The 20,796-nt window shown below is 30.9% G+C and overlaps 1 protein-coding gene across 3 annotated transcripts; it reads right to left on the bottom strand.

Moving 5' to 3' along the window:
• Window positions 1–1,543: 1,543 nt before the first annotated feature.
• Window positions 1,544–20,670, bottom strand: LOC148623901 (uncharacterized). 3 transcript variants are annotated; one of them, XM_088566202.1, is made up of 9 exons: window positions 20,533–20,668; window positions 17,757–17,869; window positions 16,508–16,633; window positions 15,766–15,915; window positions 14,200–14,301; window positions 10,978–11,412; window positions 8,146–8,201; window positions 6,885–6,933; window positions 1,544–5,974 (listed from the first exon to the last, which is right to left on the bottom strand). In XM_088566202.1, the coding sequence occupies exons 2-9, from the start codon at window positions 17,860–17,862 to the stop codon at window positions 5,619–5,621; spliced, it is 1,380 nt and encodes a 459-aa protein (XP_088422328.1). In that variant the 5' UTR covers window positions 17,863–17,869; window positions 20,533–20,668; the 3' UTR covers window positions 1,544–5,618. The 3 variants fall into 3 exon arrangements, with proteins under 3 accessions (XP_088422328.1, XP_088422329.1, XP_088422327.1); XM_088566203.1 differs by having other exon boundaries at window positions 2,931–5,974; window positions 20,540–20,670; XM_088566201.1 differs by having other exon boundaries at window positions 2,931–5,974; window positions 20,357–20,603.
• Window positions 20,671–20,796: the final 126 nt, after the last annotated feature.

Genomic DNA, 20,796 nt, shown 5'->3' with positions numbered 1-20,796 from the left:
ACAGTCAAGTCTTGTACAGACAGATTGTTCACAGATGCTTCCTGTAATGGTGTACACTGAGTGGAGAACTGAACCCAAACACGAGATGAATCTTCAGAAATTGAAAAGACTCAAAACTGCCTGCAAGAGGAAAACGGTTGACATAGTACATGTGTCGTCAATGCAGGTAAAGAATATTTATCTTGATTTATTTAAATTTATCTAATATATAAAGAGAGCGGAAAATGATGAATTGTCAAAGAGAAAACCAACCCGCCGGAAAAAAAAAATATCAGACTATATATATACTTTATTCTGATATCACCGATGCTGAACAAAAGTATACAGAAAAACATATTAATTTAACATATCAGTACATTGTACAATTGTACAATAACCAGACTGACGGCTACCTTCACACTAACAAGACAGGCTGAAGACAGCTCCTTCAACAACATTAAATATTAGTTTGTAACCTGGTCACTCTAGTATCTTCTGTATTTTAGTTTGATGTGGAAATAAGTTGACTTTTCATATTCTGGTTATATTTCAGAACTGTTCAACATTGAAGAAGAAAACCTGAAGAAAAGAGATCCTTAAGTCATTACAAAGAGCAATTTTATTCTCCTCACCCTTCAATGTTCGTATTCATTGTACAATCTGATAAACGTATATTAAGATTCGAAGTACCGACTCGAAATTAAAGCAGTAAAAAGTAAAAATCCTTTGCAATTGAACGGTATCAAAAACTCACAGCAGGTAAAATCACAAGCAAATATTATGTGCGTGCCCTTACTTACAAGTATCCGTCTATAAAGACTTTGAATTTACCAGACAATGCCGGAGTTCCACCAAGCCTTTTATTTATACTTTAATCAGTCAATGATTTTTATCTGTTGATACATGTGTATTGTTTTAAACTTGTGTGTTAACTAAAGTGCTTTAAAATAAAATTCAAATATATGAAGCAGTTATTAGTGCTTATTTGAACATAATTTTACTTATTTTTAGGTTTAATATTACATATTAACCATGTGCTGTTGCTGAGGATGAAACCATCAGTTTGTTTTATATTGGTATTCAATGCCATACCACGCACCTGGTATTTTGGTTGTGAATCTTTGGGTCTTACCTGGATAAAGGGTATTCTACACTTGATAAATCTTCCTGAACATTTTAGGGTATAAGTCATAACCCACCTGTTATTGTGATTTTCGACTTCATGATTTTGGGCTGTCCTTTATCCTAACCTGCCCTTTGACTGTAAGAAGTATCCTTCTTGTAACTGAGTGCAGCATAATAATTGTATCACATAAATAAAGCTTTTACTTTTATTTTAACTTTTGACTAAAAAAGTTTCAGATTTATATATATAAAAAAAAAGGAAACAGTGGAAAGGATTTGGAAAGATAAGCATTTCTGCCATTTAGCTAAATACACAAACTTTGGTCATGATCCTTGTAGCACACACAGTTGACAATGCTGCTATATTTATGTCCTTTGAAAGAAGCTTTCATGATCTATTTACTATACCAGTCGATAATCAATGAGAAGGATATCTGGCTTAAAAAAGCTAAATTTTATTTTATTTATTAAGATACATTGCTTCATTACATAAATAACAATCAAGAACAGTATCAAAAGTGACAAAACAATTATCTGTACAAAGAGTAAGAATTTAAAAATGTTTTGCTGTACCTAATCATTTTAGTATAAAAAATATATTTTTTCTTTACAAATCATGATTTAATTTGGCACACATTTGGCAGAATAAAGGGACTTTTTAATAAAATACTTCACAGGATACTGCTTGATGCGTCTACAGAGGCACAACATATCAAGCTGAATGGATTGGGATTTAATATACATTTCTGACAAGAATGTAAGTGGTCCAAGAATATTACACTTGCAATTAGACATTAATAGAAAAAAATGTATATATACAAATATTTATTTAAGCCTCTATGTGGTCAATAATTCCAAAATAGCTAAGATTAACACCAACCATCTTTTTACACTATTTTTTTTAAAGAAAAATGTTTGTTTTTGGCACTATTTTGACACTTATTCCAAAGAGATTAAGGTTTACCTCTAAAATAATTTCAAACCTCCTTTTTGTGGTATGGAACCTTGTAGTACAATTCTGTAGAGATCCATACACTTTTACTAAAGTTATTTGAAAAAAAAATTTGTTCAGCCACCATTCAGTATTTATTCCTATGCAAGCAGTAGTGGTCATTTCCCTAAAATAATCTTAGCCTGATCCAAATACTTAATTTAATTTACAAAAACCGAAACCAACAGCCATATTCTATTATATTTGCTGTCCTATGAAAAAAAAAATATTTAAATTTCTATTAACACTATGAGAAAAGCTCACTTAAGGATATCCACAGCCTCCCATCTCAGTGACCATTTGGCCAAAATATAAACAAAGCTGTCAAATATGAAATTAGTGTTGCTTGAGTCTTAAATATGGCACAACTTTATAACACTTCTTTCAAAATATCAAGTGCCTGTAATATGTAGTTGCAGAGAAAATGAAAAGGGAAGGACAAACAGACACCATGTTCACTTTATACCTCCTGCAAAGTGAGGTAAAGTACTATAAAACTTTATAGAGAAGCACACAGGTAGTGGAAATATCTAAGAAACAATCAGCGAAGAAGTCATGAACATTAAAAAGAACAATAGAGATAAAGAAAAATAATCCTACATCACAAAAAAGCCCACATTGCAATGAGGAATGAACAATTCTGATAAATTTCCTCAGTAGGTTATAATTTTCTCTACTATCTTTGTTGACTTTTTATCCTATTTTATTGCAATACATTTTTTTTCATTAATTCAATTTGCAGAGTTTTTTGTTTTAAAACAATGTTTTTTTTTTCATTTGTATAAAACTTCTATTGTGTAGCAATAAGAGAGGGTTCAAAATCAGTGGAGTCTGGACTACCATATAATGTAAAAAATTTCATCAAGATAGAAACTTATAAAATATGGAACATTTCAACATGTTAAAACTTGGATGCAGCCATTCATACAATACAATGCCCAGTCATACAAAAAAAAAACAAGAGGCTCCCAGGAGTCCAAATCACTCATCTAGTCAAATTTTTGCCTTTCAAGGGCAATAACTCTAACAAGGAGTGGTCCGACGATTTTTGACTCCATAGGGCTTATCATAAGGATCATTTCATCAATTAAAAGTTTCTGTCTAATATAGTTTTCATAATATTAGCTGAAAACTGCTAAAAACATAATTTTTTTTGCCCTTCAAGGGCAATAACTCTTAACCAGGAGTCATCCAACAACTTTTATCTCCACAAGCTTTTGTAGGCCTTATCATAAGGATCATTTCAGCAACTGAAAGTTTCATTCTATCTATCATAGTTTTCAAAAAATAGGCATTCAAGGCCAATAACTCTTACAAGGAGTCATCTGACAACTTCGATCCCTGGAGACTTTTGTAGGCCTAGTAATAATAATTATTTCAGCAACTGAAAGAATTTGGCTTAACCTATGTATGAGATTTCTGAATAACCCCTTTGTTCTATTTTTAGTAACAGCAGCCATGTTTTTCCACAGATCAAAAATCCCTACATTAGTCCTATGAAAAATACCCTAAGGAACATCCATACCAAATTTGGTTCCAATTCGTCTGGTAGTGTCAGAGGAGAAGATTTTTGAAAGAAGATTTAAAATAACAAAAAAAAACATTGAAAAGGGGAAATAACCCCAACATGGCTTAACAGATTAAAACTAAAATTTTAACGCGGATAGATCTGATAATGCTCAACACTTAAATCCCATATCAAAATTTGGATAAACCTAACGGTTTTGGGGGATATATGTGAAAACTACAAGGACATGTTTTCTAATGGATAAAAAATCCCCACATCAGTTCTATGTAGGATACCCCAAGGAACATTCATACCAAGTTTGGTTCCAATTGGTTGAGTAGTGTCTGAGAAGAAGAGTTTTGAAAAATTGTTAATGACGACAGACGCCAAGTGATGACAATAGCTCACATGGCCTTCGTTCAGGTGAGCTAAAAACTCAATCAAAAGTAAGCTTGATCCATGCCATATACCGTTGTAAGTTAAACAGATTCATTACAAACAAATGGCTGAAGTTAATGATAACCATATATACATATTGTAACAGTAATTCTTGAATAATTAAAATTTTAGATGTAAAACGAAAGGACTAATACACAACACATCTTAAAGTTCGTTTATTTAGCCAGAGTTCAGAAATGGCAAATGTCAACCCAAACTAACAACAATGCTCATTTACAACAAGCTTAAAACCACAAAACACCCACCATTAAAACCTGATGTAACCATACATCACTTAGAGCCAACTTCTGTAACAAATATTACATTAAAATCATATTGCAATAAAATAAAAAAAAAAACACATGAAATAAATAATAGTCAATGACAACCTGTTAGTGTAAAGGTCTCTTGAATACAAGTGTGTATAATTATGGTTCTCTCTTGATCAGGAGATAGAAAATGATGCATAAAAACACAGCAAAATTAAATTCAAATCCAGGTAAAAAATACAAAAGCCACACATGTACTCTATATTCAATTGTGTCCACACCTTTGGCCATATGATAGTTTTTCCTTTTAATTCCCAATTCAATCGGAGATTTGTGATCTTAAGTTATAAAAAAATATGCAGTTATTATTCAGAGATATGAAGTACAGTGCACTAACATTTAACTATTTCAATTTTTATATTTTTCCCCCTAAAAAAAGAAGGTTCCTGTTTGAGTTCTCATTAAATTTGTCAGAAAAAAATATTAATAAACTCTGCACCTGAAATTAATGTTTTCATCAAGGACCTAGCAAAAGCAGCTGACAAGAAACATTTTATAATATTTGAAAGCCTTCAAAAACCCTAATTGCCATTATACAGCCAGAGGTTTGAACAAACTATTTAGTGGTTTAGCTTTTGTAAACATAGATGCTTAATTTTTTAATAAGCTTTCACACAAAGCAACATAACCAAACTACTGCCCTATTCTTTTAATGGAAAATTTCAATTTTCCCGTTGATATTGTAATAAATACAAAACAATAAAACAACAGTTATAGTAAAAAGTAACACCATGCATAAAGTTAACATACCGAGCTTAACTTTAATGTAGGAAAAGTGTTCCAGAAATCTTGATTTTGTTCAAACAAGTCTGAGATTCCAGAACGAACAAATCTTGTTATGCAAAAGGGTAATGATTTAAACAAGATTGCCAATACATATGAACCAGTAGTGAGTAGATACATCAATTCACTAGTATTTATTTCCACTGGAAATTCTCTGGAAAGAAAACAACATGGGCCATTTGTCTCTTGGACCAAAGTAATGAAGGGCAATTTAGCAGTTTAAAAATGACAGAGTGGTCAGTTTGAAGGGCATTTTGACCCCTTTTTACCACAGAGAAGGCCATAAAAACGTAAAGAAACAATGGCCCCAAATCCTCTTCAACCCATGACATTTATTAGTTTATAGATTTCATATGAGCATACTAATTGAAAACTTTTCCTCCAATTGCCAGTTTAGAATTTGTGGTCTGACAAAACCATGAAACCACAAATGCTACCATGTGCAGTTGGTACTTAAAGTGAACATTTATGAGTGAAACAACATTCCTTTGCAGTGAAGTTCATTCACTTTATGCAGAAGATCTTTTCTAGGAATTTTACTAAGATCCATTTTCAAGTCATACAAAGTGTAATGCTGAAACCCCTCAATCAAATGCATGAAAGGACTGTCTATTTTACGACTCTTCCATTTCTGTTCCAGTCTGTATATATCACCAAACGACCACTTGTGAATATCAGCTAACTTTTTCCAGTTGTATGTTTCAGCACAATCTAAACCATCACGAATCATAGCCATTACGTCTTCCTTTAGATCCCAAACAAAGACTTTAGAGTCAGGGTGCACTGACATGTTTTCTTTTTCTGTAATGCCAGAAGCTCCACCTAAGATGAAAAAAGTGAATAAATTACACTGCATAACAGCCGGAGCTGGATAACTTGCAAACCCTGAAAATTAAGCCAAAAAATATGTTTTTGAAGTCTTCAGTGAGTTGCTTACCATTAATGCCATAAATAAATAAACTAAAAGTGTGAACAGATTCACAAAAGGATTCTTCCAAATGGACTCCAAACAGGTTGGATTATCTCCCTTTGCAAGCAATTCACAATTATCATCTCCCTTCATGGATATCCATTAAAAATCCATTATGTTGTTAAGCAGGAATGCATTTAAAATATAAAAAAAAAATCAGACAAATGGGTGTGGTAATTCCTTTATAATCCCATAAAATTGAGGAGGTTATAGAAAAGTCAAACCTTGAAAAATTGGGCAAGTGTGAACACTTATATGACAATGAAATACAACACATCTCAAACTTGCATTAATTGATGATGAATTATGTATGTGATTTCAGATTATCAAAAGTATAGTGAACCAAGAAATGTTGGTAATAACTAGAATATAGAGTACATGTCACTAATGTAAAGGGTTACTAAGATTGACTATAATATTACTTATCATCTTTTTCTCACCATTTTCTACCAATCTTTAATTTGTAACATTTATTGAATTGCATTATAAGCTGATTTTCTTGTTACAGGTTATAACACAAAAAAAATAATATAAAACTGCTGCACAAAGTTCACTATTTATAGTAAAATGGCAACACAATTTTAAGTTTTCAATTAAATTGCAATACAATTTTGTGTTTTTTATTTGGTGGCAACACAGTTTTGGGTCATCCAATTAGTGGCAATACAATTTTATATTTCAATAAGTGGCAATACAATTTTATGTCTTCTATTTAGTGGCAATGCAATTTGAAGAAATGAAAAAAAAAACACTATCAATTACCTGCTGAGTTAAATGTTGCTGATGATGGGCCAATGTCACTTGGTAAAGTCTGAAAAATATCAAGCACTTAAATCAAATCATCCTAAAGTGTTAACTAGAAAATTTAGCAGCATTTTTTTTAACTGCTCACAACAGCTAAATTGGGAATTATTTTGATTAGTAACCAGGTGTCGAATTCACAAAAGGTTGTAAGAGTAAAGTTGATAGTAAGTAATGATGTCACAATCTAAAATAGCATTGTGATGTCATAATTTATGATAAATTTCACACTTATGACTTTTTGTGCATTCGACACCTAGACTGTCTTAATATCTGCAGACAAAGTTTATTTTATATAGTCTTGTTCAATCAATTATAAAACATCTGGACTTTGGAACAGTTCATGTGGGAGATTCTCCTCCACTGACACTCTCTCATGTGGGAGGTTCTCCTTCATTGACACTGTCTTATGTGGGAGATTTTTATGTAAAAACAAATATTTAATGTAAAAATTCAATTAAAATTAGTAATTTTAACCAAAACCTCCCCCAAATTTTATTTTTATGTGAGAGATTCTAAATTTTTCATTGCTTTTGTTGGAGTCTCCCCTAATCCCCCCTTAATTTGGGAAGGTTAACAAGTATGGCCACTGCCATATATCAGTCAGTACATAAGTACATATATCTTCAACATAAATATGAACACTAAGCAGGTTACTGAATCACATTGGTTTAATACTTTTTGAGTGGCTAAGTGCAACTTGCTAAAATTATGAAAAAATAATACAATTTCTCCATATCAGAAGGTACACATCATCAACATCTGTAATATAAACATTGTGCAAAGTTTGAATAAAATTGGTTCAATACTTTTGAGTTACAGATTATACAAAGTATAAACAATAAAGTACAAAAAATGGCAAAAAGGGTAAACATGCTTAAAATGTAGGAAAAAAATTGTTGAATTTCTCCATAACAGGATGAGCACATCTTAAATATGTATTTAATCAATGTGTGAATAATTAATATTGGTTCAATACTTCTTGACTAACAGATGTCACAATGTAGATACTCCCTAAGTATGATGGGAGGACGAACAGAATCAAGTGGCTAATACACCTGCTTTCACCATTGTTGAAGCAGATAAAAACTTTGTGATAAGAACTTATCTTTTTAATGTAAACAGTTAAAAATATCATGATGATGTCACTTTCCATCATTTGACAATACATTGTTTTGATAAATCTTAAAAACAGTAATTAAGTTAATGAAATAAAAAATACCTGGTTACTCTTCGGAATTACGGAATGGCCACATCTGTCACATGATAAACGGTTGTCTGAAACATTGAATACAATTAAACTATTTTACGGTAAATGGTCTACTTGAAATTTGTATAGCCTCAATGAAATCAGTATGTCTGTACATATTTATCTGGAACTTATCTATCCTACCAGCCATTATAAAGGTGGAGGAAGCTTGAATATTAAAAATTATCAAATTACAAATATCATGGAGAAAATAAATATTGCAGAAAGTCAGATTTAATAGTAAATCCACTATTTTCAAGAATTCATTGAACTAAGTCTGCAATGGGCCTGCTATTAAATTTAATTATAATTCTGCTTGAATAAAAAGCATTGGTGTTTACCTTATAAAAATACTTAAGTGGGAGATCTCCCTCTGAATATTTTCTCAAAAAAAAAATTGTCAAAGTTTTGTTTTCACAGCATAGTTTAACCATTAAGTGTAAGTGTTTGTAAGAATCTGGCAAAATGGGAAAAATCAGAAACATGCATGTCAAAAACCTATTGATCTGACAATAAAATATCACTCAAGAATGCTTTCTCTATTTGAAAAGACCATTATTTGATCTCTGCGTCACTGGATTTGCTCAGAAATTTTTCAACAGAATCTTCAAAAAATGAGGTTTTTGACAGTTATTTGCCCTTGAAATGTTCATTTTCAGTGCACTTCAATGAAATTATATCTCAATGATCCAGCATGATATGGAAAAACTTGTCTGTTTACCTTGATTCTGCGCAAATATTCAAATTACACTATCAAAATAATGTTTTTAATTCATACCATGTTTCACCTACTGCCTGATTCTTACAAGGATTGACATTTAATTACTGTAGCAACAGAGCTTATTTGAACTTAAATCCAATTTCACTCCTACATTTTCTCATGACATCTCCTCCTAATAGTCTTGACCACAGGTTTAAGATCAATTTATGACATGAATTGGAGTGATTTATTACAATTTTTAAAGCCTTTATTCAAACAAGACAGCAATTAAAACTGATCCAGAGACCCAGTTGTGGAAAAAAAAAAGTGAATTTTTTTTTTATAAAATAGTGGTATTTTTAATCTAGTATTGTAGTGGATTAGTGCTAAATGCATTTTGAGTATGGTACAGTTAGAGGTTCACTGCAATAAAGTTGTTCAATATTTTGTATAAAATAGTGACTCTGTTAGTATTTCTCAACTGGTCTAGTGAAAGCCAATTCAGGCATCCAAAATCAATATATATAATACAGGGTTATATTCCACTTAAAAGCACCTAAAATAATATTTTTAATGAAGAGCTTCACGAGGCACATAATACAACCACAGTGGTGGAACCCTGAAAATTTGGGACAAGTGTGGACACAAGATAATTTTTGAACACACTTTAGCATAGGAACTAACAGTTCATTATGGACAAAATAACTGGTTTGGACACTTTTTTTTCTCGTTTTTTGGGGGTATTGCCCCTTTAACCCCTTTGAACACATTAACAGATACCTAAAATCTGACTGAAAAAATAAAAAAGTTGATTTTTTAGGCACGGCCTAATTTTGTACCCCTTTAACTCCAAAAAAGTTCAGGATAAGCCTACCCTGTACAAAATTTTCAAAACAGAATTTTAAAAGGAACAGATGGACATCTGAATTATAAAAATTGGATCAACAATAAGCTTTCTCTATCAATGATAACGCCTATTTTCCCCCTTATTTCTAAAAGTGGTAGGGCAAAAACTTCCAAAATCTATTGTAAGATTTTGCGTTGTGTTAACCACTCATGATTGGATAAAACCGTTCATCCAAATAACCCAAGCGGAAATATGCAAAGTAAGAAAAATCCATTAGCCACTGATAAAAATAATTAAATGAAATGGGCAAATGACCATAAAAGGAAAATCCATCCACCAATTATAACAATAGTTGAAGAATGACACTGAGACTGATGTAGTTCTATCAATGAAGTGACGCATGTTTTAAACAATTTGACCAGAATAGTTCAATCATGCCACCAGCCAGTGTGTACATTTGACCTGGACAACAAGACAAAAAGATTTTACCAGTAACCACTGAATGATTTTCTTTGAAGAAATATAGTTCGATAAAAAGATTTAATTTGTTTCCGCATAATGTAGATAAGCGAAATCGTATAAAAATGTTAAAAGCTCCGGTAACTGTCTATGATTATTTAGACAGTCAGAACATTTGTTGTTTATCTCCAACAAAACTAAACTACTGACTATCTAAATAATCATCTACGGTCACCATTGAGCTTATAAGTTACATTGGGTCTCTGCCATGTCCCTAATAACAATTTTTTTTTAAAATTTCAAATTGGACAGGTTTTACTCATTTTTTCAGAAATAAACTAAAGATGTCAACGATGATGACAACAGCAACGCCACTGCCATCGCTGCCGATGATGAAAGGGTAAAACCATTATATGACCAAAAAAATTTTTTTTCGGTCGCATAGAAATGTACCGTTGAATCATTCTTACTTTTGGTCCAACTTGAATACAGAAATAAAATATTTGAAAACCTAAGTAACTTTTAATTTACATCCATTGAAAATGGTCAAGTAATCAGCTATCTATTTAGGGTAAAAAAAGGTTCTTCTTTTTTGTCCATTTCAGCTCCTTGTTTTATGATGACCCACAACCAAGAAATAGTATGTTTTGGTTCCTCCCTAAAGCCTTAATGGTTCCAAAAAATAATTACCAGCTTTTCTTTTGCAGTTAAGATCCAAATGATCCAAAAGTGCTAAACCTTCTTACCAATACAATTTTTAATGGTATAAACAGAAATTGGAGGGGAAGAATGTAAGTACCTGAGCCGTCTGTAAGTATATTTGGGTTAAATGGAGGTGAGAAGTTTCTGTTAATATCCAAAATCTCTGGTCTGTAGCTGAAGTTGTTCATTGTCATGGGTTTGCCTGTCTCACTTCCTGTGACTGACAAAGGATGCAAAGGATTCCATTGTTGGTAACTGCGGTCATGATAAATGTTCGGCATTGAGTTGCAGTTGTATCCCATGCCACTCTGACAAGGCATAGCAGGTGGACCAGATGAATCACAACTATTTCCTTCTATGGATTGGTATGATGTTCGATGTGGAGGTTCAAATACATTGTGGGATACACCAGCACCAACATATGAAGTTAGAAGGGATGGGTATAAATTGCCTGTGGAAACACCAGTTACACTTCCTTGATTCCCATTTTCTGGTTGTTGGCTTTTGTTCCGTTGACAAGTCTTTACATTATCTTTAATGAATGTATACAATATACAAGCACTTAGACTTGTGAATTACATGTAATACTTTGCATCACCATCAACAGAAACAGGAAGATTTCCATCAATAATCAGTTATTGGTGTTTGATGATGTGTCACTTACCTCTTTTCCAGTGCATTAGTTTTTGTGTCAAGTTTTATTTTTCTTATCTTCATTTTTACACAATTTTAACAGAATTTTAGGTTATACCTATGAGGGACAGAGCTATTTCTACTCAAATAAAAACTGATATTGTTGATTACGCACCACTATTTTGTTACATAGCTAATGTCTCAACAATAGAAATAATCAAGACTTTTTATAACACACACTGCTTGTCTGTGTTCAAACAATCACTACTTAACTGCATATTGTCCCAAATACATAACTTGGTCCATTCTCCCAGTTTTTAGTGGAGTCGGAGTTGCTCATTTGCTTTTGTTACTTTGTATGTATGATTTTAGTTATTTTATGTTCTTTGTTGTGTATGTCTGTTTTCCATGTCTGGTCTTTGTCCCTGGATTACATTCTTTTGATTACTGCTATAACCTTGGTTCCCTTGATTACTCTTTCTAACAAAATGATTTTGAGCCATTCATCTTTTGTCATATTTGAATTGTCCAATTGTTGACACTTCAGTATTTTTTAGCCTAAATTCACATGAATATATTCTATCAATTTTTTTTTTTTTAAAATATGATAAAGTACTAAAGAATGTTACAGAATGGTCCATTTAAATCATGAGTGTCATGAGAATATAATTCATATCATCGTCAATATTATGTGACTGCAAAGTGCTTATTAAAACTGTAACTGATAAAAATTATACTATAGAAAAATGGACTATTGATAATCATCACAATTATGACATATATATATAAGAAATACTCTCTGATTTCCATTTTAATTGGCTACTAAATGGACATTAGAAACATAGTACTGATTTATGGATTAAGAAATCATATATTTACACCTCCATTCCAGCTTTTTTGTGTATAATCAGGGGGTTGTTGATTTTCCTAAGTTTAGCTCCTATTCATTGTTGGTTCTTTCTACATGTCTAATCTTGACATTCAAATTTCTGTTTTGTTTTAACTCTGGTTTGCAACTGATCTTACTTTTACCAGTGTTGTATTGTGATACCCTAAATGTTTTTTTTAAATAGTAACCATTATTACAGCATAAGAGAAGTCCTGTTTTTCAGGATAAAAAGCATAAATAAATCCTTAAAATTTATAAATGGTTCAGTGTATTTTTGTGCTACAGAATACTCAAGTAGGTACCTCTAAGTGTAATACATGGACAGAATAATGGACTAATAGACAAACGGGTTGAAGGACAAAAGACTGATGGAGTCAAGTGATACTAGACCTACTCTCACCATTGGTGTAACACCAGGGAAAAAAAATTGCAAGTACTTTTTTTTCATGCTTATTTTTTAACAAAAAAGAGTAGAAATAATTTAAATCCTTCAACCTTTGATGTGAAACATTTTGAAAATGGGGCCCAAAATAAAAAGTAACTACAGCTACCAGTCCAGTTATATTCAGCATTTCATAAAACCCCAAGAATTCAATTTTTCAATGAGATCAAACAAACTTGAAAGTTTAATTTCCAACCTCTGAACCAACCTGATTATAGCATGTTTAATCAAAACAGATGTATAATCAAGGAATTTTAATTCATTCCCTATTTATATTTGTCAAGAAATCAGCATATATACAGAGTTTTATGAAATGCTCATTTTTGGCCCCACAAGTTTTCAAATGGTTGGGTCTTGACCCCATCATCAATACCAACCTTCAATTAGAGTAAGGAACCTTATGATAAAGTTTCATATAGATCCATTAACAGATAGGAAAACCAAAGTTTGTGGACATCAATGTCAAGACAAAACAAAATTGTTTGTAGTCATATATAAAAAGTCAATTTTATAAAAGACACTTTTATTCCAGACAAAATGATGCTGGAAAAGAAACATGCTTGAAAAGAAACAGACCCAAGAAGACATTCTAGACATTTTACAGAAACAATTCATTTTGAAACACATAAACTTAAAAAATGTTTAGACTGTTTGTAAAGTGATCACATAAAACTTCAACTGAATGTAATGCCACAATAATAGTAAACAATATATTCCCAAATAAAATTTGTGTTTAACTCATGTTTATAAAGAAGTCCATAAATAAACAATGTCTTTTGTAACATTGACACCATGAAAGCATGAAATCGTGAAATGTACTTTTGATATAAAAGGATCTATTAGTTGATTTGCAATCTGCCTCAGTGGTACATATGTATATTTCATACAGTTTTGAAGTTGAAAGGAGCATTACTTCCACAAAATTTAGTGATTAAAAAATTCCTGGTATGCATATAATATGTCCTAACTCACAGAAAAATTTAATGAAATTTGATGCAGAAGTTTCTGAGGAAGAGTTGCACTTACAAAAGTGTGATGGCCTCATCAAAAGACAGATGGACATGACAAAAACATATCTTCCAACCAAAGAGGGAGAGAAATATTTAACTTTTAAAAAAACTCTGAAAGAAATCAGCAAAAATGTATGAACAAAACACATGGAAGAAGCCAAAACAGGTGTATTTGTTTAAAAAGTATTTGTATAAGATTAATGTGAATCTTGTGAACGTTGACCTTTGACACTGATCTTGTGAAAATTAGCATCATATCTGAATTCTTGGACTTTTTGATCTTGTGAAAAATAACATTGTAACTGCATCACTAGAATTTTGTTCTTAGGAATATAAACACCATACCTGAATCCTTGCACTTTTGTTCTTCTTTACTTGTGTTGTTTGAGATGGATCCAAAAGATTCTAGATTCAAAGACTGTAGTGTTGCACATGTATTGGAAATTTCTGCATTAAAAAGTTACCATATACTGTACAAATACATAGTTTCTTTTAAAATAATACTGATAATTCAAAATAAAATTTGCTCATTTACAAAAAAAACATGTTCATATTAAAGTAGAATGAAATTGAATCTATTCATTCATTATATATTTTTCTTACTCACAGACTTTTATCTTAGGGTAAAAACTTGAGGTTTGTCAAGAAATACAGGGCCATGCCCATTTGTAAATAGACACAATTTTAATAACTGTCTCATTCTTTCAATTTTCAAAATTAGGATTTAAAATGTAGAAGCAAATCCTCCCACAATATTGAAAAGTTACATTGAAATTTGAGTTAGATGGGTAGATGTATGTGACATCAGCATTGACCCAGAGATCTAGCATTTTTTAAAATTCTAGGTATCCACAGAAAAACTCTAAATGAAGATGAACTTTCCCACAGTTAAATTTTGCTTTCCAATCTTAAGAAATCCTTTCAAAAATTCAAGTTTTCTACTTGCCAAAGGGAAAGTGGAGCAAAAAAAAAAAAATTTCCCCACACCAAAATTGCACTTGCCCCAGGTGACCTGAAAGTGGAATCCTAGAACACTGAGTAATAATAAAAAAATATCTTTTAGGAGGAGTGCAATGCAAGAGATGTAGACAAATAGGTAGATTCATATATAACTGCAAGGGGCTAATAATTAAGTACTGGAATCTGTAAGAATCAGACAATTGAAAAAATAATGAATCAAGTCAAAAAAAAAACAATAACAAAAAACAAAATTGACCATGTACACACATAGTTCATAGTCTATTGACATTTAAAAAGAAATGAATGCCATATCTGCATTTCAGATAACATTTTGAATAGGACTAGAAAGACGTTTTTTTTTTTCTACCATGATTCACTCTCTGCCTGATTCTTACAGAGAATAGCACTACAAGTAAAGTAAGTCAATATGAGTTTTGATATACTACTGTAAAGTTAGAAATTTTCACACCCTTTTAGTATTAATGTGAATAAAATTTTTTGCAGGGAACAGCTTAATAAGTCCTAAGATGTCAAACCATGAACAGTCATGATACAACATCAAAACTTGGTACAGAGGGGTTCAAATCAGCATTGCTCAAAGTCTAAGATCCTAAATATAAGATGCAGGACAACTTAAAATTACCTAGGTCCTGGAGCTATCATACTTTGCATTTACTTTTACTGATGACCTTTCATTCTGGATGCAAAAAAGTCCAGGAACTTCGACTCTTGAAAGTAATCTAAACCCCTGGTACATAAGTATGGATTGTGGTGAAACCACAATTTTTATCTGGGTCACTTGAATCAATATTCAACATGACTACACAAGAAAGTTTCTGGATATTTTAGAAAAAGTGTATTAAAATTATAAGAATATCAGCTGACAGAATCAAAATCAAAAATGTTAAAAAAATAAATACTTAGTAAATTTTAGAGCTTTAAAATTCTCACCATCGTATTCAGCTGGTGTTTTTTTGTTCATAATGCCATTTAGTTCATCAACTGTCATTACCATGTTGCAAAAGTCTGCCTCAAACATTTCCATTCTTTCCTTCTCAATAAGCACATAGTATATAATCTTATTAGGCTTTGAAGTCAGTTCTGCAAGGCAGTTTATATAATCATTTATGCATACTCAAACAAGAATTTTATTGTTATAATAAATCCATCTCTCGAAATATTTAAAAATGAATTTTCACCAAATAGAAAAGAAGTTACTATATCATCCAAACATTTATTTAAAAAGATATCTGAAACACATCTTTTTGGTTCTGAACAAGAGGCTCTAACAAGCTTGAAACAGTGTTCAAATGCCTCACAGAAAACCAGCCTTATATGGTCGGATTGCATGAATCCTTGGGGCAAGTATGGACACAACATTTCAAGCATGATATAGCAATGTATTAGAATTGTGATCAAATGTTTGACACTATTTTAATTTCTGACACAAAATGAATGTGTTCAATGAACTTTAGAATTGATATTTGACACTTTGCTTATATGACCCAATATCCCATACTTAATTACAGAGGAACGATTTACAGTTAGAGTATAATTTATCCTGAAATGTAACGAAGTTCCATTTCATTGGTAAATGTTCTATATTACTTATAAACACTAAATGTTAACTTCCAGAATATAACTAGATGTTAAGACAATAAAAACAACATAGCTAGAGTATGAAGTAGCATACTTAGGAGTTTGGATACAGTTCTTCCACAGCCTTCCATTAACTCAACCAAGACATTATCCATTACAATAACAATCCATGGTTTACCTGCACCTTCATCAAGATCTAAGTTCCTTACACTTTTTGTGTCTGAAAACAAAATGAACATTGTATATTAATGATAATGAGAGACAATTTGTGTAAATCAATATCAAGTATGTTTTAGCAACTGGTAAGAAAATTTTAAGAAATAGTTCGAAGTTCTGATTATTACATTTATTATTTAGTGTTTTGGTTTTTTGTTAATATGTATCAGTTACTCATTCATTTGCTCTGTCATTACATGTCTTTCCAAGTTTTAATTCTGAAAAGGAAAAAACACATATTTCAAGGATGGATTTTTTTTTTAAATTGTGAATTGATTAGCTACTTCTTGCTGTCATAAACTATATTTTGGATGGGCATGGATGTGGAATACTTGTCCTCAACAATACTCAGCAAATTACCATGGCAACCACTTCCTTAGTTTAAATGCAATGAGAGAAAACTACATAGGCATATATATGTTTTCCATCTTTGATGAAATTGTAGAGAGTAAATTTAAAGATGGATACAGAGTTAAAATTTTCATTATCTAATGCACTGTAATCTGTTTGTGTATTTAACTGACAATACACTGAACCAGAATAGCTCTAACTACAGAGGTCAAAGTTTATTTTCATTTTCATGGACATTACCTTGTATCAAAAGATCATTGGTTCAACCTGTTACATACCATATTGCTTTAAATGTAAACTTTTTAAGTTTGCCAATGTTTGCCAATGACAGCAAAAGTTATAATCAAGTTTAGGGAAACCTAGTCTATAAGAATGGTTTGACAAAAAAATCATAGATATTCAAGACTAATGATGTTATAACCAAACTTATATTTGTGGAAGATGGTGAAGGTTTTAACCACTTCACTTATCTAGTTCTGTTGAATAGAATGGTTTCCTGAAAATGTTCACAGACCTGAAATTCAGACTAATGAATGAATAATATCATTTACAAATTTATTTTGTAAATTGCAAATGTAAAAACCAATACTTACATTGCTATCATTTCAGTGGAATATTTTTTTCATAAAAAAAAAAAAAAAAAAAAAAAAAAAAAAAAAAAAAAATTGTTGGTGTAAATGTGTCACTGGCAGACATATTTTAATTTATTAATATTTTTTCCATTAGCAACTTTGCAGACGTTCAATTTTTGATATGCAATAGTGATAATAAATTACCATTTAATGCTTTTGTAGTTACTGGTATTCCATTATTTTTCAAGTATTCTTCTATCTGTAAGACTGCTTTATTAACATCTTCATTTTCTGTGAATATCAGCTCCATCTCTAATCTGGAATAAAGAACAAATAAACACTTAAGGGATGAGCGTTATATTTTTTCCTATCTATGAAGAAATAACCTCCCACTTCATACCCAAAAGCAGGTTATTTTCAAGTGTGTACCACAGGTATTGAGGCAATTTCTTATAATTTTGGTGTCAAAATATAATGAGTACATCATTAAAAAATGGTTGGTGACATCACAGTCACATAACAGAATTATTTGTATTAATAGTATTTAGTAGCAGTCCACAAGAATCATACAAAATGTGATTGATGGTTGGAAAGCCTACACATTTTTATTTTTGATATTTTGTTCAAAATGTCATAATAAACAGAAAGCAACGTGAATTTTCATATAATCATTGTTCATAGAAGATAAAAGCATATACAATGTACTGTAAAATTCAAAACTAAGGGGGACACTAAAATAAAATTGAAACTACTGGATTTTCCATGTTGATTATCTCCTAAGAGCAGACAGATTGGAATGAATAATTATACATTATACCTATAAAGCAACTGAATAACAAAAATAAAAACATGTACCCTTTTTTTTTAGGTGTATCACATTTTACAGCATTTGCATGATTATTACAAAGAATGCTACTAAAAAAAGCAAAAAAGGTTTATTTAAGTCAGTGATACAAATAAAAAAGGAATGTTTAAAACTTAAAAACATTCTTTGTGATTCAATTTCTAATGATTGACAGTCCAAATATTAATAATTGATTTGTAATCAAAACTTCACTTTGATATGAATTATTTGGTTTATTCATGTTTCAACAACATTTAATTATTAGACTAAAACAACATCAATTAAAGTTAGGGATTATGGGGTCCTCAAAAGGGTTTGATAGTTTAAATCTACCTGTATTTTACCTTTTTTTTAACTAAGTAAAATACTTATTCGATTTTTTGTTTGTTTGATCACAGTATTGTTTTTATTTTTTATTTTGTTTCAGACTTTCTATTTTTTATATGTTGACGATGTAACCGAACATTGGATAGAGGGACAAGACAATCTCATGTATCACTTATAAACTGACGCTGAATATGTATATGAGGAAAAATGTGAATTTAAGGTGGTAACAGAGTATTAAAAAAATTTCAGTGAGTGTGGGCTATCAAATATTTGGTTAACGCAAAATGTTTTTAACATGGAATGGTTAAAATACAAGGTAAAGCTATGTCTTACTGATCAGTACAATCTTGGCATGACAGTATCACAATTGGTGCGAAAACTGCAAGAAACACTTAGTTTGAAGAATATTTTAAAACTTTCAATTAGGAAAAACTCTTTAAAATTATGTAGATTTAGAACAGTTAACCATTGATTACCAATAGACAATATCAGCAGAGAAAATCGCTTTTGTAATCTATGTAACTTAGAAATAGGAGGTGAATACCATTTTATTATGAAATGTCCAACACTTGCAACAGAGAGAAAACTGTATATCAACAAGGGGTTGATAAAGAGCCCATGTATTTTAGATTTTAGGGCAATAATGTCACCAAAAGATAAAAAAAAAAGTCTGATTGATTTGTGTAAATTTATTAAAATTATAAACACAAGTGTGAGTCCTCATGACTAACTTCATCAATACTGTAATGTATCAAACATGTCTGTAAATAGTTTTGTATAGCATGAACTGTATATATGTTATGTGTTTCTATACAAAATATGTGGTTTATCAGAAATAAAAAAAAAATAAAATAAATAATAAAGGAACTAATAGAACTATTTGAAAACTACTGACAATAGGGTAACTTTGCTAAGGGTGTTTGTTAAAACCACAGGATGGATTTCGATGATTGATGTCCCAAATCAAAGATAGAAGATTGGAGAATGGCAAAATATATTTTTTATTAATTTAAAATAGACGAATATAAATATTTTCCATTTCAAAATAAGGTCTTTTTAGACAAATAAGCAAAAAAAAATCTCATTTTTAAAGGTTCATAAAGTATGAATTGTCATTGAATATTTGTGAAAAATATTGCATTTATTAAAATGAAATTAATATTAAATGAAAGAGAAAAATCTGCTGAATGGCAACGGCTATTTTTAATAAGTGTGCTTTGAAAAACAATAAAATGATGACTAAATGAATGTACCCATGTCTTGAGAGAGAAATATCAAAATTTTCATGTTCCTAAAGTAAACCCCAGCAGGCTATTAATCTTTGTGTCTTTCTGTTTGTTTACTACCAATTAAAAGATTAAAGAAACATCTTTAAAATGATATAATTTCCATTACACAATAATGAGTTTGAAATACTTAACTGTGGCAAATACTGATAAAAAAAATAAGTAAATATTGATTTTAACAGGTAAATTTTGACATTTTTATCATATTTAGAGTTTTGAGAACACACCCTCCCTCAGCATTTTCATCATAACTTTGTCAATTTTATAACTTATATATCTAAATTCCTGAATAATTCACCCCCAGTATGCACACATCAAAAGTAAATCTAACAGGCTCTAAGTTTAACCTGTATAAAGACTGGGGAGGCACAGTTTTTTACACGTTATATAGACTGTCAGGAGTGACCAGTGCCTGTATAGTGATATATGTCCCTGATCTTATTTTGCCTTTGAGGTGATGTTGTTTATATACATCTATCCCATGAAAATACTATTTCAATAGTGGAAATATGATAACATTCACACTCTACTGTAGTGTCAATAAGGAGATCTTGGCCGACTTGAGGCTTGAGGCTATGGAGACTTCCTGGTTATAATTATAAACTGTGGGGGAAATTCCCTTTCACATCTTCGTACTTTCACATCGTATAATCTCTTTTTTATCATTCGCAAGACTTTTAGTGGAATCTAAACACATTTCGTTTCTTCTTTTCATTTTGTGAATTATGAAATATTATATCAAATATCAAACGAAAAAATGTTTATAAGTTGTTCTGTGTCAGAACAG

This window comes from Perna viridis, chromosome 2, assembly GCF_037379345.1.
Source record: "Perna viridis isolate PV_CMFRI_1.1 ecotype Kerala chromosome 2, ASM3737934v1, whole genome shotgun sequence".
In the NCBI taxonomy this organism is placed as follows: domain Eukaryota; kingdom Metazoa; phylum Mollusca; class Bivalvia; order Mytilida; family Mytilidae; genus Perna; species Perna viridis.
This window is presented reverse-complemented; position numbering and strand designations above follow the sequence as displayed.